This window comes from Amia ocellicauda, chromosome 8 (genome assembly GCF_036373705.1).
Source record: "Amia ocellicauda isolate fAmiCal2 chromosome 8, fAmiCal2.hap1, whole genome shotgun sequence".
Classification (NCBI taxonomy): domain Eukaryota; kingdom Metazoa; phylum Chordata; class Actinopteri; order Amiiformes; family Amiidae; genus Amia; species Amia ocellicauda.
Window position 1 is genome coordinate 11,547,159 of NC_089857.1, and position 25,807 is coordinate 11,572,965.

Genomic DNA, 25,807 nt, shown 5'->3' on the forward strand with positions numbered 1-25,807 from the left:
TGTAAATTATATCTGAATTAAGGTCCTCAGATGATAAAATAATTCATTCATAATGTACTAAGACCTTGTTAAATCCTTTCCAAGAGTTACTGTAAAGTATATAGTAACGTCTTAATAGCGCTTCGTGAGATGGTACTACTCTAAACAAACAGTTTGAATTTCCAATCTTGTAATTGGATCAAATGACCACAGGAAACTTGTCTCAAATCATTGAATTCAGAGGAAAGATGCAGTTCAAATTCCACACATGGTACCATTGCTTTGAGTAGACAAGAAAGAAATGGAAGAATTACCCCAAACAATATCTTCAGAAGCGTCAAGATCATCATAATCTGGCAATTAATAACTGATGTATGTTGGTAGATCTCCCTAGATGATGCCACAATCATGAACGTTACAGACATTACATACACCTCAGATTGAGATTTCTACTGGTAATTGTCTGCTATAGCGGAGTACGACGACGACAAACTCCTGACTAGAATAAATATAATTCTTAAATAACCTTATTAGTTTTAAGTATGATCTGCTGAGGAGTGAGTTGGAGACCATAGTGTGTGGAGTTCACTGCTCTCCCTAGCACTCTTGGTTCACACATCCCAGTTCTTTCAATAATTAACCATTCATATTTTCAACAATATGCAACCACTGTCCACTTATTACTTTATTCCATTGTTACTCTAGGTAAACCAATTTCTTTGAATTATTACATATTTAGGTGCAGAAAAAAAATAGGTCAACAACTTACATTATGCTGATCAGAGACCAGAACATTATATGGTAGAGGAAATTCCCAATGGATATGAAATCAGAGGACCAGATTCATGTTGTTTCTAAATTTGATGTGTTGATGTCTTTTGAGTAGCTTCTGGGAACCAAATAAATTGTATCAAAATGACTTGACAGGTGGAAAAGTGCAGTGGCACCAGTTATGCACGATCCAGGTGTTCACTAAGCCCTTCAAGATTTATGGTGACTCAAAATAGTGTTTGTGGAAGATGGAGCCTATTCCAATTAAAGCATGGTCCCTTTAAAACAAATGCTTACTAAATTCATGCCAACAATCCTGAGATTTGCTAAAGATATTTTGCTGAACTATCTGTAGAACTTCCACTGAATAGGAAAAGTAGCTTACGAAGCAGGTTATTCCTTATTATAAGATCCATCTTTAAGAAAACCACTCCAATAATATATAACTAGAAGAATGCAGGAGGTGGTGTCTAATGAAAGGGAGAGGACTTGATACTAATGAGATTTTGTAATTGACAAATATAGATTTAACATTATAGATATCTAGCCCAGTTTAATTTGCTTGAAAAACTTTAATTGCAGAATTGCTTTCAAGTTGAATACATGTCAACAAATGCAAGTCAAGACTATAAAGAAAATCAAATGTGTATAGTAGCAAATTGCTTCCTACACTGCCTGTAGTGCACACTTCAATCAATGGTCCCTTATGAAGCCGTGGCTACTAAACACACAGGCTCTGAAACTCAAGTGGAAGACCACACATTTATTTTCTTAAACTCACCTGCACACTAAACCAAGTTAGCACTGTGCAATAGGTTTGTCACTCAAGTAAATGCAAATATAGTGCAAACTGAAGACTAATCCACACAGACCAATACATTTTATTTAAGTACTTATTCAATACTTATTTTTCAAGCACAAAACATTTTGAAGAATTCTGCTTTTCTTTTTATATATATGTATATAAACAAGTGTGGAAGTAAGTGCCAAGCTGCTTCCGAAGTCAGTGAGAACAAACACCTGGAGTTTCAAAGCATTCACCCATTCTTCAAACTCCAAAAAACACTAGCAAAACTCCTGCTATAGGGGAAGTTGCTACCAGTATCTCACAGAAACATTCTCCGACAGACACTATCACCAGTTAATTTATTGTTTCATTTCTTAAGATTTTATTTTTAACAACATTTTTTTATTTTTTCAAACTTGGAATACATTATATGCTACGTTCATAAAAAATGAAAAGTCAATAGCAATTTTCTTTTTTTCCTCCTTAAAGTCTAGCATTGTACCCTTCACTAAAGCGGCTCACAATGGAACGTTGTGAATTAAAAAGTTCTGAGGATGAAAGCCACTCTACTGTGCATGTATTCACTGAAACGCTCCCCCAAACTGGTTAATGACCATTTTTGTCCCAAAATAATTATCCTCTCTCTCTCTCTCTCTCTCTCTCTCTCTCTCTCTCTCTATACCAAAGCACAGATACACGCAGCTACACGCTTTCTCTGACTGTAGTGGGGAGAGAAAGAAGGGGGGTATTTAAAAAGAAAAAAAAAAAAAAAGAACACATTAAGAAGCATAGAGTCCTAGAAATGTGGAAATCATGTTTGTACAACGTGGCCTGGATTGTTTTGGTCCGCCGTACGGTCAAGTTTAACCATAAAGGTCGTCATCGTTGTCCTCGTTGAAGACGTTCCCCCCACTTCCACCGGCAGAGCCCTGGCTTGGTCCAGCCCCGCCCTGGTTACTGGAGGGGAATCTGTGAAGAGAAGGAAGAGAATTGTTTTGTAGCGAGTCCAGCCCTGTCTTGAGTGTGCAGCAGGTGACAGAACTACACCTAAAACTTATCTTTAGACCTCCTGAACACCTTCATATCACATGTAGTTTATAAATGCCTTTATAAATGCAAAAACAATTCATATAAATCCGTGTAACTGGCTGCTCTGAAAACAATCCCTTTAAAAAGAAAGCTGCTTCTCAGTATTTGCTAATGCACAGGTTTTCTGAAAGCTACAGGCTATACATTATACAAAGTTATATAAAACAGGCCAGTAATTGACAGGCAGATGTAAACCCTCACCTATATCACACATACACTAAAGCTGTTCATTGCATTTCTTATGTAAGGTCTTGCACATGCATACTGTTGAACAGGATTTGCTGGCTCCTATTAGTTTCATGCAGAGAGCATTAATGAGAGTTTCTAAAGGGCATGTAGATTTGATTTAGGCTTACCTGAAGCTGCCGAAGCCGCGGCTCTGTTGCAGAGTCTGTGCAAACATCTCGTATTTGCGAATGTCATTATCGCTGACGGAGCGGCGGGCAAAGCGCATGGCTTCTTCAAAGTGGTCCTTACGAATTTCTGGAACTGGGTCATCTTCTTCCACCTCCTGTGCGCAAAAGAAGAAACGTCACGTTCGAAGGACTGCACAGCCGGCAACCGAAGAAAACTAATGCGACCCCTGAACCGCTGGGGATATTTCGTCTCCTAATTTAAAAAACGATGTCCTTCCCGTTTAAAAACGCATTGTGTAAAGAGTTATTTAACCAACACTCACCATGGCTGAAGGGTTGGTCTGCCTCTCGCGTTCCCGCCGGATCTCATTCTCAATGCACTCTCTGATGGCTAGCTTACAGGCTCGCTGGCAGATCTCGGTCAAATCAGCTCCAGAGAAGCCATTGGTCATCTTAGCCAGGAAATCCAAGTCAACATCCTGAAGCAGAAGGAAGTGTAGATGGTTACTTTAACCATTAGTTTTAATCATGCCATGTTCTCCTGCCCCCTTTTGCAGAGAACTGATTAAACTGGGGGAGGGAATTAAGGGTCTTTGGTAAGGCTGTAAACCTCAAGGGAAACAGATGTGTGGTAGCAAGAAATTGATCCATTTATCTGTCTACATGTGAAACTGTTGAATGACCCAGATTCTGTGGTGCAGCTTAAACAAACAAGTTTTAATTCTAATTTGCTTTACACATGAATTGCTTTTCACACACTGCAAACAAAATACACTTGCATGCAACGCCAGAACTATGAATCTGAGGTGAACAGGATTACAGTCATGAATGCACCACAGATCGACACTTGCCTTGGAAATGGGAGACTTTCTGAGGTTGGCCTTGAGGATTGCAATACGAGACTTCTCGTCGGGAAGTGGGATGTAGATAAGTTGGTCCAACCGGCCAGGTCGCAGAATCGCAGGGTCGATGATATCTGGTCTGTTTGTGGCTCCGATGATGAAGACATTCTTCTTGCTGGACATGCCGTCCATTTCTGTCAGAATCTGGTTGATAACTCTGTCAGCTGCTCCACCACCATCCCCAATGTTTCCACCACGAGCTTTAGCAATGGAGTCCAGTTCATCGAAGAACAGGACGCATGGAGCAGCTTGACGGGCCTGTGTACCACAAGTGAAAGAGTTCAGTATTTGGGGGGGGGGGGGGGGAAGAAAAAAAAAAAAAAAAAAAACTAAGGTCTACCAAAAGAAGTTTACTCTATTGTTCAGCTTGTTGACTTATTTTTGTCCCCCCCCCACCCCAACACCCCTTTCAATGCCCTTTGCAGAGCTGCAGTGCAGTGTTGAGCTTACCTTGTCAAAGATCTCGCGAACATTGGCCTCCGACTCTCCAAACCACATGGTGAGGAGCTCTGGTCCCTTGATGGAGATGAAGTTAGCCTGACACTCGTTGGCAATGGCCTTGGCCAACAAAGTCTTACCACAACCAGGTGGCCCGTAGAACAGCACACCTTTGGAAGGAGTCATACCAAACTTAAGGAATTTGTCTGGATGCTCAACAGGATACTACAAAAGGGATAGGAAAAAAAGTTAATTTCAACATGCACAACTTGAACATACCAAAATTATACTGTATGTCTATTTTGACCCTCTTCGTTCCATTCAGGAAACTTTCTAAACTTCTTTACACCTTAGTGCGTAGTTTTAACGAAGCAATCTCTCACCTGGACAAGTTCCTGCAGTTCCCTCTTGACATCTTCCAGTCCACCAATATCTTCCCAGGTGATATTAGGTACTTCCACCACAGTCTCTCGCAAGGCTGAAGGGTTGCTTTGGCTCAGAGCCCACTGAGAGACAGAAATGAGGATACAAACTGGATTACCTAGGCTGGCAAATTAAGTCAACGGTTTAACGTAGAGAAGAGCAAGAAGAGGCTGCCTCAAGTCTTCCTCAGCTGAACATACACAGACTTTCAATCAGTCTGAAGTCCTAAATCTTCTCACCCTGAAGTCATCCATGGTGACAGCCAGAGAGTTCATGACCTCTGCATCAATGGTCTCATCCTCAAGGTCAATGAGGTCCATTTTCTTCCGGATAGCCTGAAGAGCTGCTTCTGAGCAAAGAGCAGCCAGATCAGCACCCACATGGCCATGGGTTTCGTTGGCAACCTGCAAACACATTGACAAAGTGTGAAAAGATCGTTCTTATAACAATTATCAAAAGTAACCTCTACGATAAAATATTGAATGCCGAACACACTGCAAGGCTGAAGTCTGTAAATAAATATACAGACCTGCTCGAGATCAACGTCGTCAGCCAGTTTCATGTTCTTGGTGTGAATCTGGAGGATTTCCAGACGGCCTGTGGCATCAGGAATACCGATGTCCACCTCTCGGTCAAAGCGGCCTTTAGTGAAATTAGTCATTCAGTGAAGGGAAAAGAGCGCTTTTAAAATATTTCTCTGAAGCGATACGTTAGTCAACTCTAGAAAAACTTTCCGATTGCTTACATGTTAAGTAAAGCTACTGCATATGTGCAAAAAAACATCTGAAAAATACTTTCAAAATATTACCAGGAAGATATCCCACAAATGCAAATCCCACTTTGTATAAAAAAAAAAAAAAAAACTAAATTAAATATTTACATTAATGGACTAGCACAGTCAAGAGATTAATAATTTTGCATTAGAAAATAATCCAGTGTTTTATAGAATTGCATCAATTAGTAAACAATAATAAATGCTGCATTCTTAAAAGAAATCGTACCAAACCGCCTGAGTGCGGGGTCAATGCTGTTGGGTCTGTTTGTGGCTGCCATGACAATCACGTGCGCTCTCTGTTTCAGACCATCCATGAGCGTCAGAAGCTGGGAAACAATGCGCCTCTCAACCTCTCCGTGAGTCTAGTGGGAGAAGAGACCGGAAAATACGAGAGTTATTTTCATAAAGTGCAAAAAAGTATAATCTAGAAGGCAGAGAGAACAATATGGTCTGATAAATGGGAGGGGAAGTAAAGTGACAGGGCTGTCCTCAGTGAATATTGTCTGATAGTTAGTGGACACCGTGTTCCTATCGTAGGAGTTAGCCACTGCTCACCTTCTCTCTTTTTGGTGCGATGGCATCAAGCTCGTCAATAAAGATGATGGCAGGGGCGTTCTTTTCAGCTTCCTCAAAGGCTTTTCTCAGATTGCTCTCAGACTCTCCAGCAAGTTTACTCATGATTTCAGGCCCTGTAAACAGCGAGATCAATTTCAGTTGAATGGCACTAGACTGAGAGAACTCACAGGGGTGGCAAACAGGTTACACTCCCTGACATAACATCCAATTTTGATAAACTGGAGGTGTGTTTATGCATTCTCTAACCCAAACTGGCTAGGTTTACATAGAATTAATTCATTTGGATTGATGAAATTCAATTCTTTACAATTGAAGATTCCAAATTAGCATAAGGCAATCCTTTGGAGGTATTCGTTTATATGTACTAGGGGATGTAACCGGAGTTCATTTTTTGCACATGCGTAGAGCACCCTTTAGCGTCAAGTTTAATATGACAAAATGCTCATGCCATTCTTGCTTATGGTAGCGGTAACATGCTGTACACAATACTTGAATTAAAAAAAACAAAAAAATACAACCGCAAAAATGTAAAATATACTCCTTGTTGAACATTAGAAGGCGAGAACAAGAGTTTGTGTACCACAATGCCAATTTGATTCAAATGATTAGCTTGATGCCCATACCTCCCCCCATGACGCCAATTCAGGCGTTTATATGAAGCTGTTAGTCAGATTATTAAAGGAATATTAGGCTCCATGTTAACATGGATTATACAGTTTACTGAACTTTGAACTGAATGAATCACCATACATAACTTTCAATTGAAGGGTGTGAAGAGTTTGAACTACAACTTAATAAAAAAACTATTTCAAACAGCTTAGTGGATGCCTTTATACAATGGGCTGAATTTTGGGCCCGTGTACGAGTAAATCAACACCTCCAGGCGCAGGCCCCAGCACCCCTTACCATTGATGAGGAAGAAGAAAGCTCCAGTTTCATTTGCAACAGCTCGTGCAATCAGGGTCTTGCCAGTTCCAGGAGGTCCATACAGCAGGATCCCACGCGGGGGCTACAAAACATTAAAATATTACACTAAGCTTTAACACGCTTAAAACATGAACATTGTCAATGTGTGGTTTTACCCACACTAACTATAATGCTACGTATAGTACGGTCAACACTTAAAGTGAGATCTCATCACATGAGAAAGTCACCGTTGAAGAGGTCAGAACAGCACAATACCAACCTTCACACCAATTGCTTTGAAGAGCGCGGGGTGCCTGAGAGGGAGCTCCACCATCTCCTTAATCTGGGCCAGCTGTTTCCTCACACCACCAATGTCATCATAACCGACTTCATTCAGAGATTCCTCCTCATCCTAGATGAAAAAGCATAACTTGTTTCAAACTGGTTAAACTTACCACACTAACCCAATACAAAAGTCAGACAAAAATAAAACAGATGTACAGTGACCACACCTCTCGTTTGATGGGCTCTCCTTCACAGTGAATCACAGTGTCAGGAGCCACTATGCAGTAAGGGCTGGGGTCCGTCTCCACCACTTTGAATTCCACAGCTCGCATCCCTCCTCTTACCAGGAAAATGTCTCCTGCAAACACAGTAGCAATAAGGAGTTAATGAATCATTATATATATATATATGAATATGAGAGAGAGAGAGAGAGAGAGAGCGAGAGAGCGAGATCAGCAGTCCTAAACACTGCATGGACACAAATGAGGTCAAATTAATCAAACAGATTAAACTTGGTGTCCAGAGCCAAGAATGTCCCTTAGCACAACTGCTCAAATATTTGCAAAGATCTCTTTACCTTTCCTGATAGGCCTGTAAGCTTCCAGGAAGTATGGCTTGAGATACACCTCAAACAGGTTGCCTGTGATTCCCTCCACTGTGTCATCAATGGGGAGAACATGGATACGTTTCCCGTATTTCACATCTGGACACGGTTGGATACTGTAACGCAAAAAACAAAGACAATCAATCAATAGGCATATAGTTGCTCCACAGTTTCTTATTTCCAAGATCTCAGACCAATAAATGACAAGATTGGCAGTACTTGCATTTCACTTTAAGGACCACGTAATAAAATCTACTGAAATTATCTTTAAGCATATTTGTATTTGTATTATACAAGCAGTGCTCAAACACATTGCCCTGTGATGATGGAAGTCTTTTGGGGAGACTGATTCACTAGATGTCCAGATATAATACGAAACTGCACTACTTCTCACAGAACAAACAGTGACAAACTCACAATCATTTAAATAATAGTATTTAAACTTTCAGTCAAGCCAGTGCTATAAACTGGGCATATAGAAGAATTCAGCTACTGGCTTCACAACATGAAAAATTGATAAGCAATACAAGTACAGTTTAACAGTATGCAAAAGATTGGAACACTGAATATAGTAATTTAGATTGCTAATCTGTTTCCTTCCCCCCAACACACACACACAGGATTGTTAAAAATACTTAAATTGCAACTTGTATGATGTGCAGAAGGGACATCTCTAAATATCTCAGCACTCACTCTGTATACATGCCATTTTACATAAGTATGGCAAATCATTACCCTGAATTACATGCTGAGCCCTGCAGGGCTCAATTCTTCAGGCGTTTTCATATCGAAGTGTGCTGTATAAACTACCCTTGACAGGTCACTATTTTAGGCTGTTTTCAATGCACTGCATAACGGGGACATTTTAAAACCATGAAAATGCCTCTCATGTCAGGCTGGTTACATAATGCATTTCTGTACAGAAGGCAGTGAGCAAGGCATCACTTATAAAGGAATAAAAGGGGGTAAACATTTAATCAAATGTAGCACAGTTATTGGGCACTCTTTAGGGCTGCACTAATAACCCTGCACCAGCTTTGTGGCACAATTAGCAAATGCATGGTCATCTCCACTTGACAATGCATCCTAAATTTCCTCTTCACTTCAGCCATCAACTAAGGTTTTGTCATGTAATTTCATAATTAAAAAGGGTTGTTTAGGTGGGTAAAAAGCATTTTAAGGGGATGGTGAAGCCTCAGAGGATCGAAATAAGTTTTAATTTGACATAGCACATTCATGATTAGATATTCTTCAAGCACCACTTTCACCAATTTCTTGTTTTTATCCAAGAACTCAAAATTGCGTACTACAATTTAATCAATTTCACGGTCATAAAATCAAGCTCTTTAGTTCATTTTGATCATTCTTTGTATGACTAGTGTAGCATATATATATACATACATACATTTACACACACATACATACATACATACAGAGTGTGTGTGTGTATATATATATATATATATAAAAAACAGTCTTAGGCTTATGTAAAAGGTACATTTTGCCCCACATCCATTAAGCAGGTTGGATATACTGCTGTAATATTAAATGCATACCATTTAGACTACCAATGTATGTGGGATAGCACATAATATAAATGCACAACACATTGAATTAACTTTCAGTATTAAAGCAAAAGCTAGTTTGTTGAATTTAAATCTACCATTGACTTATTTTAGTTTGAATATTGTTCCATTGTCCTAAATCAAATGCAGTATTTAGAGCTGCTGTGGTTAAGCTATGGCTTGAAACGTGTGAACCAGGATAACGAACATCCTGTTCAAGATTTATTCAAACACCTCTGTCCAGGTCCAGGAGATTGTGCAAAAGTTAAAATGTTCAAATGTTCGGCTCATTACAAGGCTGAGCCAATGCAGGAGCGATTGAATGCTCTGGTTGCAGCATCTTACCTGATAACGTCTCCCAGGCGGACCCTCAGGTTGTTGCGGACGACCCTGTTCATACGCACTTTTTCGTCAGAGCAGGTGTCATCGGATAGCACTATGCACACCGTCTCCCTCCTCTTCTTGCCCTTCAGCAGCACGGTGTCCCCCCTGAACAGCTGCAGCTCATCCATCTTGGCCTGCAATTTAAAGCAGAGGAACCATGAGTTTGAAAGTGGGCTGCATCATTTCTGCCTTAGAAGCCAACACCTTTCCTACACCAAGACCGTAACTGCAGCAGTGAGGCAAGCGGACAGCCAGGTGAGTACATATTCACCTGAAGAAAAGAGGAAAAGGGAGTGTCTGTTCTCTATGCCCATGTGCCAATTCTAATTAATAGGAAGCACATTTAGGTTTCACAGATGAAACCTGCCTTTATGGAAAGAAAAAACAAAACCAAAAGGACAGAGGTCTGGAATTTTACTTGGGAATCCCCTCCAATAGAATAAAAAGTTAATGTAAATGTTTCGATTAAAAAACAAAATTGTTTTAAAAATGCAGTTATAAATAGGTGTTTGGGGAGAAAAACATCCAGTCTCTGCGTCTGTAATAAGCAGTACCTGAGAGAGCGAAACCACGCTGTTATCCTCATTGATGGATTCATCAACGATCAGCCTGTTGGGTCTGTTCTTCTGCTTTAAAATTGCAGTTGAAAGGTCGTCATTTTTGGATCTGTGAATACAAAGGTAATGTAGAGTGTGACAATTTTACTTTTGTGGAATAAGCCTTTTTATAGATACTAGTTTAATCACTGAGAAGAGGGGCCACTGAGCTGCTGGTGACAGTTTTTCACTTCAGAGATGTGGGCTTTAATTCTAGGAAAGGAGCTGATCTTTTTTACTAGAGGAAATTGAAATTCTGCATGCCATTTGACCTGACAAGTAATACCAAATAAAAGTACAATTTGATGCAATTAAATCTATAAAAGCTTTTGAATGCATCTTGCTTGTTTGGTTTTATCAGCTCAGTTTCATCCACTAGCCTCCTGAAAGAACCCAGAGTATCAACTTATTTTGTAGTTTCAGTTGTTTGGGCCACATTCCTGTTGTAGAAAGGCACATTTGTATATATGCAGCCATCAATCAAGAACTGCAAGCAATGAATTGTTACATCAGCAGTTTTTCAAACAGCCTTCATCCATAAAAAAAAAAGTAGTAAAACAAAAGCACTCATCCTGATAAAGAGTCCAACATTAGTAGTCGGTACTAAATGTGCATTTACATTGGTATGCACGTCTCACTTATCAGCTGCATTCTCTCAGGAGTTGACACTGGATACCTTGGCTCCATCATATTGATTGAAGAATATGCAGCAGCATATTGCTCTTTACAACAAATTAAAAAATAAACTGTCTTCCAAGCAAACTGGAAACATGCTTGCTTGGTGACTGGAAGAAAACGATAAATATCAGAGGGACACAGTGAAAGGGCAACGAATAGGAAAATTGACTTGAATTCGAGGTACAGACTGATCCGTAGCAAAATTATAAATGGTCCCCAGCTCCTTGCTAATGAATTAGTTAAAGGATTAAACCATCTCAAGCTCAATAATCACTGCATTACTTTGTGGTGGCACCTTTCAGACGCTCCCTGGGGCTTTTAAAGCTACAGACGTCTTTACAGTTCACAGGATGACAATACACGGTGCCATTACTGGAACTACTACAGGCCCGATGACATAGCTTTGTTGTCATCTTGCTGCGTGCAAGCCGGAAATGACGACGATTAACTGAAGAAACTTAACACATGGGACAAAAGCATTACTTAAATTAACACACCGTATATAATGTAAAGAAACCAACACGGTCTGGCGTGGGAGCACCGATTATTGTACAATTCGGCACGTAAGAGGCTCAGGTCGTGAAGTGGACCGAGCTGGCATGACTTTGCAAAGTCATTACGAAAAGGCCTCCAGAAAATGTACTACTGACACAGTGTCGAGTGATGCACAATGAATACAGATCCGATACCCAGCCCCAAAGCATATTTATTTGTCTATACTTCGAAGCGGTTAAACACAGTTGACATTTTAAGCAGGAAGTTGGCAGATTTGTTTCACTACAGATAAAATGCCAATCGTTACCAAAAGCTTTTTTTGGTGGGGTTGGGGGGGTACGTTGATGTAGCGTTTCCTTCGTGTGTATATCTATTTAAAAGTAATGTTTTGGATTCATTAACACAATCAGACTCGAACGCTACCGCAAATAAAGCAACACCGTCAAATTTGTAGACAAGACAAAATATGCGGGGCTGGATTTAGATCTAAACGGGACCACGACTTTACAGGAGGACAGGCCCGAATGACACAGCAAGAATACAAATCACCGAAAGTGTAACAAAAACAGCCGCAAGAAGAGAGGCCCCAGCACGACCGAAAGCCAAACCAACGGCGAAGAGAAGATACATAAGCCAGGAAGCAATGCGTTTAATACAACACAACAGAGGAAACAGTCGAGGCTGATTGCGATCATTTCAAATGAACTTGGAAAACTTACACTGAAAACAAACCCCCCCCACGCTGACCAATGCTTTCATTTAACAAGGTGTTCCGCATACAACGTGTCTCCAGCCAAAGCAGCCCCTCACAGGGAGACCTTAATCCGGCTGCGATGAACAGATCGTATGCAGTATATCAATAATAGACTTATTGATTGTTGGTCGGCCTTTGATGATATCGGTAAGGCTCCTGATCACCTCTGGGGCAATGCACAGTGCCGGTAGGCCGGAAGCCTTTTATGACTGGATTAGCATGAGAAAATTATTATAAATAACGAGCATCCATTATGTAATCGATACATTACATAACAGAGCACACAGCCGATTGTTAAAACGTGTCAAGCCATTCCGCTGTGTGGATTCAAAGACCTTGCTACAGTAATAATGGGACTGGTTTCTCCCCGTTTAAACCCGGGTTGGTAGGATGTGTTTTTGATCACAATTGCATCAGCGCACCGACCCGCACGACACCTCCCAACACCGCCATCTCAGCCCGGCGCACTTCAGGCGTGACGCGGGATAAAAACGCATTTCTCTGATCCCCCCCGGTCTCTGAGGTAAAATCTCCTCACCGACGATGATTCATTAAAAATCATTTTTCGACATTACGAAAAAAAGAAAGACACGTCTTTTGACGAAATTCAACGTATGGGTGTGCTCTACTCACTCTCCTCCCGAAGCCATGCTGCTCCTCTTGAATTATTGTATAAATAAAACGTATATCTGCGCGATTCGGTATTTATTCTTCCTCCACAGGCTGCTTCTCGGCTCCTTTCCTACAACTGATTTCCAGGCCGCTCGACTCGCTCACATCAAAGCTGCGGAGAATCTCCACCGACCAGCAGGATGCGATTCCACCAATGGGGAAAGGGCTGGAATCGTGATCTGCCTAGCAACTGCGACGCTATTGGTCTACTCTAAAAAATGTGTCTGCGAAGCGACCAATCGCGAAAAACGCGAGCGATGCGGAATAATGTTCTGCCCGGCAACAGAGACGGGATTGGCTGAATTATTTTGACGACGCTGTGTTTTGTCAGAGGTCGTGTGAGAGGACGCCCCTAAAGCGACATGTCTTCGCCTGATTGGTGGCGCGGCCTGTCTCGTCAACGTGTTGTGTGTGCTCTGTTATGATTGCCAAATATTATGCGTACCTAAATATTTCTTCACCTCTCTCACATCTTCTGTGTAATTTAGGCCGGTTAAAAAGGGCAATTTAGTATAGTTAGCGAGGTTTGTGTTACCTAGCTGTGACTGTTAAAATGTCATAGGCAGCTCTTGGTTGGCTACTATTAATTCATTTCGAGCAGAGAAATATGCATCAATATCAAGTTTGTGGATTTAACTATAAAATGCTACACAGATATGTGTTTATAAATAGTAATAGATAAGGAGGATAATAACACGGCAATCCCAACACTGGCATAAAGACATTTTTTTTTTAATAGACTTTCTATTAAAATCAGCATCCGTTTATGGCTGTTACTAGGAAAGCGTCATGTAAAGTGTCATATATATGTGTTTAAATCTATATAAACATTGAAGTCCACTCCACTATAAAAGCTTACAAAAAGAGGCCATCTTGCTAATTTTTTCTCAATTATCTTGATCCAGTAGTCCAATCTGTCTCTTCTGTGGGAGATTCAGACATTTGTTAATGTACCCATAATTCTGTGTTAAGAAGGGCCTTGCTCTCAGTTCTGCTGGTACTTAATTTTGATTTGTTCTGGATGTTGTTGACTCTCACATAATTTAAGGTGCTGTTTTCTATTGCATTTTGTAGTGTTATTTAAAGTGGGTATTCTATACAGCATTCCTGGACTCAAGAGCAGAGATACAATCAGTAGACACCTTGTCCTTTATTTGCATAATAGCCTGCAGACGATACAATTTAAAGCCCTACTATGGGATGATAAGGTTTAATCCGTATAGCATTACTGTAAATTCCAAAAACAGACAGCTGATATTTCAGACTGTCAATAATAACCCTGTGTTCATGTGAATCCCCAAGAGTGTTTCACAATCAAGCCATGTGACCATTGCATCAACTGCCCTGTATATCAATTTCAAACCTGCCATACAGGGGAGCCTGCTTGCAGTATTTATTATATACCAGGTATTATTTTGATTATATAATATGCAGCTTGACACCTCTTCAGACTATGAATTTCATCTTACATTCTATGTATATATATAAATAATCCCTTCATATCATCACAATCACTTCACTTCACTTGTTTCATAGTTATGCACAATTGTAGTTACCAAAATCAGGTTGGAAGCATCCAGCTGCAAAAAATATTTAAGAAAAAAAAAAAAAAAAATTGGTTCCATAATAGATAAATAAGATGCAATTACTGAACAAATGATACAATTACAAATGCACACAAATACAGAGAATGTGACAGATCATTTGAACTTGAAGTGTCAGATGTCTTGTGAGATTGGGCTTGGGATTGGACATTGCTGCAGACCACCTCAAGAGTGGCATCATTCAGCTGACATATTCCTCCATCCTCCTCTTCACACTGTCTGCATCCAGAGTTATATTCTCTGGAAAATGGGAGTGTAGATACAGAGGAACGCCTCTGCAATAAATACAGCATTCATTAGAAAGACACAAATGCATCAGGTACAGCATTCTAACCTGCGCTCAAAGCTTTAGTCAAAGTAAAACCACGGTTAAATCAGAGTGTTGGAATAAGGTGAATAGGTTTTCTGTGAATTTCCAGGCAAAGACCAGAAAGCAAGGAGGACGTTTCCGAGACTCAATCCCCTTGGTGTTCAGTACTACAAACAGGCAGCCTGATAGCATTGTAAAAGAGTCGTGCACAGAAGGCAGCATATTAACACTATAGTAAGAAGGGTCTGACCTAATAGATTTCGCAGTACAGATTTCAGAGAATTTACACAGGCTAGGACACTATCCGTCTAATCCAAACACTTCAGTTGTTGTGTCTGTACACACTGGTTAAGTCAACCAACTGAAGAAAACTGCACGAAACTACCGATGTCCTAGGGTCTAAATGCATCCTCCAGATGTAATTTCCTGACTTACCCTTCGGTATCTTCTGTTGTTGGACTTTGTGTGGAACCCTGACTTTTCCTCCAATAGGCTGCTGCTTCTTCCCTGCGGCCCAGTCTCCAAAGTGCCTCCAGCAGCCAGAGCTCAGTCTCTGCACTTCCTGCAGGCAAACAGAGAGCCTTTATAGCCTCCAAGAGGTCCTCTGCACATCAGCCTCAACCCACGATCTCATCCTGACTGCTGCTTAAATCGATTTCAAATGTATCCTGTTCACCTCACTCACAACCATAAGCTTTAGTTGTATCAAAGAAAGGGCCTCAAATTTGATTATAAACTTTAGATGTAAAAATGCATGTGATAAGTTTATTCTGTGTAAATGTAAGGCACTGGGTACGACTGAAGCAGGCATGCAGCTACCAATGTAAAGATGCTCGACAACGTGTTATTTTCTCAGCTCGACGGATCACCCGAGATTAAAAAAAAAAATGGTCAGAGGCATTTAAGATAATAGCCCTGCAATTGCCCTCAGGTAGGCTTCATTCACATGTGCAATACATATGTAGTCCAAAAATGTAGTAGGAGATAATTAAGTAGTCCGCATTACAAAGCTCAAATTAAGGGAAGGCATTATAGTGAGAAGAGTATAAAAAGCAACTCTGTCTAACAACAAAGGTCTAACTATGTTCCTTATTACATTAATGGTTGTCATTAAGTCAATAGAATGATACAACATGTTTATGAAGGTGATGTGGGGTGATGTACCTGTACCTGGAGAAGCCTGCAGGCTGAGCTGGAAGTTGTGCAAAGCCTCTTTCTCCTGTTGTCTTTCCATGAAGCTCACCCCTCTGGCAGTGAAGGCCAGGACCTTCAGCCTCTGCAGAGCTTGCACTCCGCTCGCAGTCCCCTCACACTGCCAGCCTGAAAAACAGTTTCCTGTCACCCGGTCGCTACTGCAGGTTCATTACCATACCTGTCACTGTCCTTTCCACAGTGAAAGGTTGACGTCTCATGACTGTTTATGATCTTTCTTCACTCATGCTTGGTGTTTTCAGTATGGAGAGGCACGGCGTTCTCCTCTGCTGTCCCCAAATCCATTAATGTGATGTTGACAAGATAACCAGTAATGCAGCAAAGTTAACCAAAGATGCCATAGAGAACTGAACAGCCAAAGCACTTTTAGTATCCTGCAATTAACATCAGACCTATTTTTGTTTCTGAAGTATTACATCAATTTACAAATGTCACAAATATAGTGTATATACCTATACATTTACAAATACACACTCTCACTTGCACATTTACATACACAATTATATATATACACTCACCTAAAGGATTATTAGGAACACCATACTAATACTGTGTTTGACCCCCTTTCGCCTTCAGAACTGCCTTAATTCTACGTGGCATTGATTCAACAAGGTGCTGAAAGCATTCTTTAGAAATGTTGGCCCATATTGATAGGATAGCATCTTGCAGTTGATGGAGATTTGTGGGATGCACATCCAGGGCACGAAGCTCCCGTTCCACCACATCCCAAAGATGCTCTATTGGGTTGAGATCTGGTGACTGTGGGGGCCAGTTTAGTACAGTGAACTCATTGTCATGTTCAAGAAACCAATTTGAAATGATTCGACCTTTGTGACATGGTGCATTATCCTGCTGGAAGTAGCCATCAGAGGATGGGTACATGGTGGTCATAAAGGGATGGACATGGTCAGAAACAATGCTCAGGTAGGCCGTGGCATTTAAACGATGCCCAATTGGCACTAAGGGGCCTAAAGTGTGCCAAGAAAACATCCCCCACACCATTACACCACCACCACCAGCCTGCACAGTGGTAACAAGGCATGATGGAGCCATGTTCTCATTCTGTTTACGCCAAATTCTGACTCTACCATCTGAATGTCTCAACAGAAATCGAGACTCATCAGACCAGGCAACATTTTTCCAGTCTTCAACTGTCCAATTTTGGTGAGCTTGTGCAAATTGTAGCCTCTTTTTCCTATTTGTAGTGGAGATGAGTGGTACCCGGTGGGGTCTTCTGCTGTTGTAGCCCATCCGCCTCAAGGTTGTACGTGTTGTGGCTTCACAAATGCTTTGCTGCATACCTCGGTTGTAACGAGTGGTTATTTCAGTCAAAGTTGCTCTTCTATCAGCTTGAATCAGTCGGCCCATTCTCCTCTGACCTCTAGCAACAACAAGGCATTTTCGCCCACAGGACTGCCACATACTGGATGTTTTTCCCTTTTCACACCATTCTTTGTAAACCCTAGAAATGGTTGTGTGTGAAAATCCCAGTAACTGAGCAGATTGTGAAATACTCAGACCGGCCCGTCTGGCACCAACAACCATGCCACGCTCAAAATTGCTTAAATCACCTTTCTTTCCCATTCAGACATTCAGTTTGGAGTTCAGGAGATTGTCTTGACCAGGACCACACCCCTAAATGCATTGAAGCAACTGCCATGTGATTGGTTGGTTAGATAATTGCATTAATGAGAAATTGAACAGGTGTTCCTAATAATCCTTTAGGTGAGTGTATATATATATATATAAAATTGTGTATGTATAAGCTTTTAAACATACACATACAATAACCTGCACACTTTCCCAAGTCCACAAACTTCAATAGTGGGCTTCAACCGTTATTTTGTAACAATGATCGTTGCTGACAGCATTCTGTTCTGCCACTCACCTGTATGTTGAACATGGACCTTAACCAGGAGACTGATGCACCTGAAACAAACCCAAGACGGAATTCCATTTAAATCAAGTATAGCTGCTGCAGAAAGCAGCTCAATACTACGCGCACACACTCACACTAGCCAGCTATTTCCATTGTAAGAGACCTGCCTGGCAAAATAACAAGCCATACATATACGTTGTGCCACCTGTTCTTCATAACTTCATAACCTCTGCTTAGCAAAGGGATCAAGACAAAGTATCTGTCAGGTCACCCTGGCATGCTGTGCTACTGCAACACCAGGCAGTGTGGAAAAAGGACCTCCATAATGAGTTATTTTTAAACAACTTTTACCTGGTGAAGTGAGTTACCGCCTCCTTACTGTCCTTCAGACAGGTGAATGCTTGACCTTGAAGGAAATAGGCAGCTGCTGCCCACAACACAAAGTTTAGGCTCTCCCACTTCCCCTCGCAGGCCTCATCCGAGGGTTCTGTAGAACCAGGGTCCCGGAGCTCTGCATGGGACAGAGGCACAGCAAGTTGATCTGGGATGAGGACCACCGTCTTACTGACGACCTCCTCACACACCACGATAGCATCCCAGTGCCTCTTGGCCTTTAGCAGGGCTAACGCCGCTTCAAGGTAAATTTCAGGAATCCGGGGAAGATGTGGGCTGTGGCCAGTGGTCACCTAAAAGATACAAATGTACAGTTTAAACAGGGAGTCCTCAGTCTTGAAACATTTTACTTTTAATCGAGAACCTTCAAGAAGGCATGCAGTGCATTTCTCCCAAAATAGAATAAATAAAAGATGTAGGCACACACAGGTTTACCCTTTTCGCTTACTAACCAGAACAGTATTAACAAAGTAGACCGATGTATTAGCCAGTGACTAGAGTCTCGATCTTTATACAGACCAAACTGTGAACTGCTCTTAAAGTAGGACAATCCCAGGTACCAATGCTGTTCTAGTAAGCCAACATGTCTTGGGGAAAAATAATTCCATATGAATACAAATGACTACATTGGTTTCTAAAAATGTGTTTATATTTATTATCATTGTTATCTTACAAAAATAGAATTAACAGACTTTAAAAGTGTTATTTTCTATTCTATTGTGGACATCAAACATGTGAAACCAATATATTTGCCGTTTGCCACGGTAGTGGACAGTCATCATGCACTTAGCTGGAATCCATCTCTCAAATGACAATGTTTTAAACTGTATGAACCCACCGGCTGTTGCCCCTCCTGATGAAATGAAGCCAGCAAGTCAAGGTAGTGCTCTACTGCTTCTGAAAACCTTCAGGAAACAAAAACATTGACACTACATAACATCTATAAACCAGATTGCATTATTAGTTTCACATATTACATAAACATAAAACCAGACCCTACTTCATAAAGCTGAAGCAACACAGGGTGACATGCAGTGCTATTTAGTTTTGGGCCAATTGCTCTGTAAGGGAACAATATTAGAAGAAGCATTTCCAAAAGTCCCACCTCCTGCTGTGAAGGCTCCTTTGTGCCAGGGAGTATTTCACCCCGAGCAGGGCTGGTGTTGACAACATGTGCATCACAGCCGGGCTGCACAGTAGAGTCACGGGGGCAATCAGGGCAGTCCAGTCCTGGCCGGCCTCAGTGGAAGAAGGACACGCCACAGCCTGAGGAGGACACACAACATTTATGTGTGGAGGGTAAAGAGGTGGCCAGACCTGCTCTCAGAGACCCCCAGTTTTCTAAATCAAGACTGGGACCCATGTTAAAAGTTTGTGAATAAGGCATGTCTCCCATTCAGCGATATGCCATATAGTGTTGAGGAGTTTTTTCTGCAGGTACTCACTGAGTGCAACAAAGAGAGGGCCTCTATCTCCGCCTGTACCACGCCCAGCTGCCTGAACACCAACGAGCTTTGGTAGAGAGCACTCAGACAGCCGAAGTCCGTCTCCAGGGCCTTTCGGTGGCACTGCAGGGCACTCTGGGGCCTACCCTACAAAGCAAAACCACAACGCACAACCGACTTAAAAAAGGTTAGAGGAGTGCTTGTTAAAAACACCTCTGAGCTCTGCTTTGTGGGCTGGGGAACACATAGATCTTACAAAAAAATAAATTAATTTTCAATGTTCAAGTCTGAAGTACCAACAAAACAAAACAAACTGAAGGAGGAAGTATTTAATAAGGATGTGCAAACCCAAACTGAGGTTTGAACATGAATATGCATTCAAGCAGGCAGACTTTCCCAAACAGACACCTGAAAGAGAGGCTCCATGTCCCAGAAGATTAAATTGACTGGTATTCTAGTTTTTTCAAGACCTCAAACCTACAAAATATAACTGCAAGAATAATAAAATGCAATGCTTAATCTTTATGTGCACCAAATGCTGCACCAAAAAGCACTACCCTGTTTGGATCTTGCACTGCCTTGGTGGGGAGTCTACATTGACATCACGCACTGGAGCACAAGTATGGTTTAGAAAGCTTGAACATTTTGTTATAGGTTTTGTTTTACGAGTAAACTGGAAGGAAGGAAGTCTCTAAAGGAGGGAAGGAGAGGGTTAATGAAGCAGGTCCTCACCAGCTTTGATAAGCAGATGCCAGTCAAAGTGTGAACCTGAGCCAAGAGGGTCCTGGAGCACGAAAGGCCTGCAGCCTCCTGGAAAGCCAAGAGAGCCTCGGAGAGCTGTCCTCCCTCCATCTGCACAACACCTACACAAGGACAGCCAGCGTCAGTAAGGCTACACCACTGCAGCAGGGACCTATGTGGATTGGGTTAAGAAGTCAAATTAAGACTTCCTGATGAAGACTGGGTTGTCTATGGTCTAATAAATATGGTCTTTTTATTTCTGCATATAAAGGAAGTATGCAGGTACTACTCTGTCTTTATTTTTGGTTTAAGAATTCCTCAGTCAGTCACTGTCTGAAAGCTCATGACAGCTTTAGTTTTGGCAATCTGGAATTTTACTAGTCACTCTCAACAAAGATTAAATTGCAGCAGTGATCACATTTAAGACAGTCAATCAGGTTGGTCATGCTAACCAACTGGGTAGTCCTGGTCTCAGTGGGTAGGTCGTTACACAACTTTGGTGAGAGAGCAGAGCAGGTGTGAACTCTGGAGGAAGATGGGGGTGTGGAAGAGGGTGTACAGACAGTCTTTCTGAGGAATAACAGCCTAGTAACCTTGTGCGACCACACTGCAGACGTGTAGGAGCTCCCTGAACTCCCCGGAACTCAGGGCCACGGAGCAGGCGGGGTTCTCATCAACTGATAAGTGCACTTCCCGAATTGCAGCCAGAAAATCCCCAAGTGACGTCAAGTTCTCTGTCTGGAAAGGAAGAAAATTGCAGAAAGTTTAAAAGGTCTTCATCTCTAAACATTTCTGCACAATTACCTAGTGTGATTTACAGTCACATACCGATATCCCCTCCCTGACTTGTCTGAAGCATTGTCCTGGAAAAACACAATCCTGTCCGCGACGGCCATTTTATGACGATGCACATCCAGCATGGAAACTTATTTATAAGGGCTATAATCTGATCACTCACGATGATGCATCATTTCATGGTTAATGGCCATTGCACTTACCGAAAGTGGTTACACCAGACAATAATTGAAGGTAGCGCTCCACAGTGCTGTGGGCAGAAAGAGCGTATATTTTCCGAAAGGGGTTTATCCTCTGCACTGCTGAGGAATTGCTTATTAAATCTGCATAGTCAGCAATCCATGTGAAGGCCTAGTAATAGTAACCCAGATGGTATTCAATATTCAGATTGCATCCTATCATTCAGAGCAAGGAATCCCTGCTGAGATATGAGAAAGCAACATATAGTAGGGGAAACCATTTATTTATTATTATTATTATTAATACTATCTTTTCACATTTTTTTCCCTCCAGTGGTATTGATTTGAATTACTGCAATACATGCAGCAGTTCTACAACGAGCTGCAGGAATATTCACAAGTGTGCAAACAACCAATTGTGCTCTAAACACACAAGACAAGATGAGCAGGTTGTAGAAACCACACAAGGCCACTGAACTCACCTCAAGGCAGGGTCGATTTTAACCATTTCAAGTGATGGTTGTGTCCGAGTGCTATCATGAACCCAGGTAAAAGAGCACAGGTGTAGCAGAGCAAGGCTTATACTAACTGTGTATATAAAATATAAATGGGGCAATGTTCTGCAAACCATCTGCATACATACAAGTGGTAGTATAATCAGACCAATCTCCATGGGGACTAGAACAGGATAAGCCACTTAGTCATTAATTCTCTGCAGAAATTAACCTTCATCTCACCAATTTTAACAATGTTGTAGAACAGAGAGCCAGTACTCCAAGTAAGACAAACACCCTTTACAACAAATTTAAAAACAATAAAATAAAATGATGCTGCAGTTAACATGGCAAACTATGTAGTTTTTCACAAAGGGCTCTCTGGTGCTGACAAATAATTTTATTTCAACCAGTCAGTAACCCACGACTTTTATACATTTTGTACAGAACAAGAAAGCTGGCATGTGAAGACCAGAAAAATAAAACTTAGTCTGACAGCCTACATAGTGCCCACTGCCCATCATGCAGAATTTTTTTAAGTAAGCTTATTTAGTACAGGTTGAGTAAGTACATTAATACAGTGCTTGCACACTCCTGTTCACATGCTAAGACGAAGTGATACAGAGCAGTTTGAGGCTTGGGATGCCAATATACAACTGGCTTTCTGGCTGGGTCACGCCACTGGCTATCATCGAGTGCCTTGTGCTTTTAACTATAGAGGTTTATCCTTGCAGTTCTCGATAAATAATTAATTTAGCTTTATAATAAATGGCAGGATTCCTACATTTCCATTTCTTCATTTAGTCAGGGACTAGCTGGATGTTGTTGCCAAGATGGTTAGACAACATTCCTCTCAACATCATTCCTCCTTGAGCCTTTAAGCTCTGGAGGGGTTAAAAATGTCATATGTGGAAAGAAAGGACACTGTATTGCAGTGGACATTACCCTGCATTAAAGACTAGCTCACAATGCAGCACTTATGAAGTAAGAAAAACTAGGAACATGAACAAATAGGTTCTTATTGGAGTCTGAACTCTCACTTCAGTCCTTAAATGGGCATTTCCTGGAGCATAAAAGTGGAGGTATGTGAACAGATCAATTGAGGACATGTACACTAACTCCTCCTTTGTTTTGATAAGAGTAAAAAACTCTGGTAGAAAACAAATCATCGCAGGCTTGTAAAGGTTAACCACAATCCCCTCATGGGCAAAGGAACGGGTTAAGTCCTAACCTCATGAACCGATTAACCAAAACAATTCACTCAGGACAAGCAGAAACAGTCCTTCTGTTCATTCCCATGACTCCTTCACTTTATTTGATCTCTATCCGCCAAACTGTGCCAAGGGTGCAACCAGGAAGAGTGCCAGAGTTAATGAGACGTCACGTATTTTATCCTTGAAACATGAAATAAAACACCATCTTGCTTCAGTATATATTACTTCCATTTTAGGTAACCCAGACATTTTCAAGTCTCCATTCGAAATACACACGTAAAATGAATACTAATGAGAACTACAGTTTTTCCTATTCTTTTCCCTAAAACATCAGTATTTGTCCCAATAGAACATACAGGTGCAAGAAAATAAGCCATCTTGCATTTAAGTGATGCGCATTACATTTTTGAGGGTGTGGGGGAAAACATTCTCACACTTTCTTACCCACGAGTCCGTCAGCAACAATGCCAATTCCCTGATGCTCTGCAACTGGCAGGTAGACAGCCACTGTGCCCACTGTACACAGGCCAGCTGGTGGACACAGTGGGCCAATTCTGTGCCGCTGGAGACCTGCAGTGTGGCTCGCCACAGATCCAGAGGGGCACGGCTGGGTGCTTGACTGCTCAAGGCTTCCAGACCTAGGAAAGTTGAAATTGCATTGCTGCAAGTAACCAATAATAAAGGCCAGCTCCTGTTTATGACCAAAACATCACATTATTTGAAGGCATAAACCTAGAGTTCACTTTTTAATACAGTGGTGCTCAAGGAGAGTTATGTGCAGGCGCATATCTGTCTTTCTATGGATTCCAGGGCATGTTCAAATAATTAAATCTGTCTTTCAAAGCCACGCTAAAGAGAAAAACACACCCTGGTTCAACCCCTTTGACAAGGTGCTTTTACTTTGCAATTACTGCCAAAGGGAATACAACCTTCAGAAAGCCAATGGAAAAAGCAAAAGGGAAAAGAGCAGAAGGCCTTCTACACATCATTACAGTGCCATTAAAGACTTACAATTCTGGAGAGCTTACAAACGAATCAAATGTATTTCACGAGAACTGCAGTCAGGTGTGGGAAGTGATATCTGTCCGCAGATCTCATACCTCTGACAAGACCCCGAGAGAGCAGCTCCTCTCCTGTGTCTCCGCCACCTGACAGACTGAAACTGAACAGCAAGGTGTTGTACAGGACAGTCAGCTCCAGGGGCAGTCTGGCAGCAACAGGAGGCAACCCTGCATCCAAACACACACAATGCAGCATTAACAGCAGGGAACACAGCGATAAGAAGCTGACTGTTGCTAGCATTGCAGAAGAATGGTGATGGCACATTACCTTGTATTTTCTGAAGCAGCTTGTTGCTTTCATAGTGACACTGTCTCAGTGTTTCATTTGCATGCTCTCTCTTCTTGATCCTTGCAAAAGACTGTGCAAACAAATTTATATTTTATTTTAACAAAGCAAAGCAAAGCTAACAACTTGTGTTGATGTGCCCTGATGATTGAACTTCAATAAATGAGTGTTGCTGACAAGATCTACCAAAACCCTTTTCTAAACATTGTTTCTCAGCAACCTAGGCAAGATGAACTGAATGAAAAGGGGATTGCACAGCGTAAAATCATTCCACACTTTGCATTTTATATATAACAACATACTTTGCAATTTAAAAAGCATGGAAATCAACATTTAATTTAATTAACCGGGGTATTAATTGCCAAAGCTCATAAGCTGCCATGCACAACTGGAAATACACAGCAATAATAGTATAGTCTCGATGCATAACAACATAAGCTTCCATTTAACGTGAAATTGATTTTTTACCTTCCATTTTTTGACAATGCTGTTATTCTCGTCAGTCCAAATGTCCCAGCAATCTGTGCGGCCAATGCTAAATGCTGGATCCATTCTGTTTTCCAGTAATTATGTAAAGCTCACCAGTCATATTTTCGATATACTGCATGATAATATCGGTGCCTCATTGTCACTTTGAAAACGACAGTGTAAACAGATCCTTAGTTAAATCCATTAATATTAGTCAAATATAGTTATGGATTCACGTAAAGGTGAGAAGACTAAAGACCGTTTATACTAATCATACAAAATTGACAAAGAACAAGCAACTTTCTCTTACTGCAACTTTCAAACCCAAATGGAAAAGTAAGCCCCGCCTTCGTGCTGTGATTTGATTGGTTTCATAGATTGACGCTAATGACGAAAGTAACCAATGGCGAGTTGATCCGCTATGACACAGTAGGAAGTCAGACATTCCACTGTCGTAAAAACGCGGGAGTTTTTAAATTCATATACAGTACAGACACGTACGGATTATTTCCTACTGCTACCGTTTTCCCATCCGTAACGATTATACATGATGGTAGGCCTTTATTACAGCTTCATTAAGAACACGAACACTGAAATACGCCACCATATGCATGCAGTTATATAGACACACATACATACACTATACAAAATGGTATAACTAATAGTGGTGGATGTTGAAATGTGTACTCCT

At 41.2% G+C, this 25,807-nt stretch overlaps 2 protein-coding genes across 4 annotated transcripts; both read right to left on the bottom strand.

Moving 5' to 3' along the window:
* Positions 1 to 1,613: 1,613 nt before the first annotated feature.
* On the bottom strand, positions 1,614 to 13,154 carry vcp (valosin containing protein). Its single transcript, XM_066712021.1, has 17 exons — positions 12,997 to 13,154; positions 10,395 to 10,506; positions 9,802 to 9,974; positions 7,865 to 8,007; positions 7,515 to 7,645; positions 7,283 to 7,414; positions 7,003 to 7,105; positions 6,076 to 6,209; positions 5,747 to 5,882; positions 5,275 to 5,387; positions 4,985 to 5,149; positions 4,706 to 4,828; positions 4,335 to 4,547; positions 3,834 to 4,142; positions 3,306 to 3,461; positions 2,983 to 3,137; positions 1,614 to 2,506 (listed from the first exon to the last, which is right to left on the bottom strand). Exons 1-17 carry the CDS (start codon positions 13,011 to 13,013, stop codon positions 2,401 to 2,403), a joined length of 2,421 nt encoding a protein of 806 aa, XP_066568118.1. The 5' UTR covers positions 13,014 to 13,154; the 3' UTR covers positions 1,614 to 2,400.
* Positions 13,155 to 14,161: 1,007 nt separating this feature from the next.
* Positions 14,162 to 25,456, bottom strand: fancg (FA complementation group G). Of its 3 annotated transcripts, none has more exons than XM_066712023.1 (14): positions 25,117 to 25,456; positions 24,631 to 24,721; positions 24,402 to 24,530; positions 23,746 to 23,939; positions 21,213 to 21,357; positions 20,611 to 20,741; positions 19,879 to 20,025; positions 19,539 to 19,699; positions 19,272 to 19,338; positions 18,392 to 18,726; positions 18,050 to 18,090; positions 16,120 to 16,269; positions 15,385 to 15,511; positions 14,162 to 14,879 (listed from the first exon to the last, which is right to left on the bottom strand). In XM_066712023.1, the coding sequence occupies exons 1-14, from the start codon at positions 25,198 to 25,200 to the stop codon at positions 14,681 to 14,683; spliced, it is 2,001 nt and encodes a 666-aa protein (XP_066568120.1). In that variant the 5' UTR covers positions 25,201 to 25,456; the 3' UTR covers positions 14,162 to 14,680. The 3 variants fall into 3 exon arrangements, with proteins under 3 accessions (XP_066568120.1, XP_066568119.1, XP_066568122.1); XM_066712022.1 differs by having other exon boundaries at positions 16,114 to 16,269; XM_066712025.1 differs by having other exon boundaries at positions 14,655 to 14,914; positions 16,114 to 16,269; positions 25,117 to 25,455.
* Between the last annotated feature and the right edge of the window lie 351 nt (positions 25,457 to 25,807).

Bases quoted from the DNA above. Each gene is read 5' to 3' on its own strand.
- vcp (XM_066712021.1), bottom strand. The intron at 7,415-7,514 runs GTGTGGTCACTG...TTTTTCATCTAG, and splicing joins GAGAGCCCATCAAACGAGAG to GATGAGGAGGAATCTCTGAA. The intron at 4,143-4,334 runs GTAAGCTCAACA...TGTGGTACACAG, and splicing joins TTCGCGAGATCTTTGACAAG to GCCCGTCAAGCTGCTCCATG.
- fancg (XM_066712022.1), bottom strand. From the start codon at position 25,200: ATGGATCCAGCATTTAGCATTGGCCGCACAGATTGCTGGGACATTTGG. The intron at 23,940-24,401 runs GTATGAGATCTG...CAACTTTCCTAG, and splicing joins CTCTCGGGGTCTTGTCAGAG to GTCTGGAAGCCTTGAGCAGT. The intron at 18,091-18,391 runs GTAAAAGTTGTT...GGTTTGTTTCAG, and splicing joins GCGGTAACTCACTTCACCAG to GTGCATCAGTCTCCTGGTTA.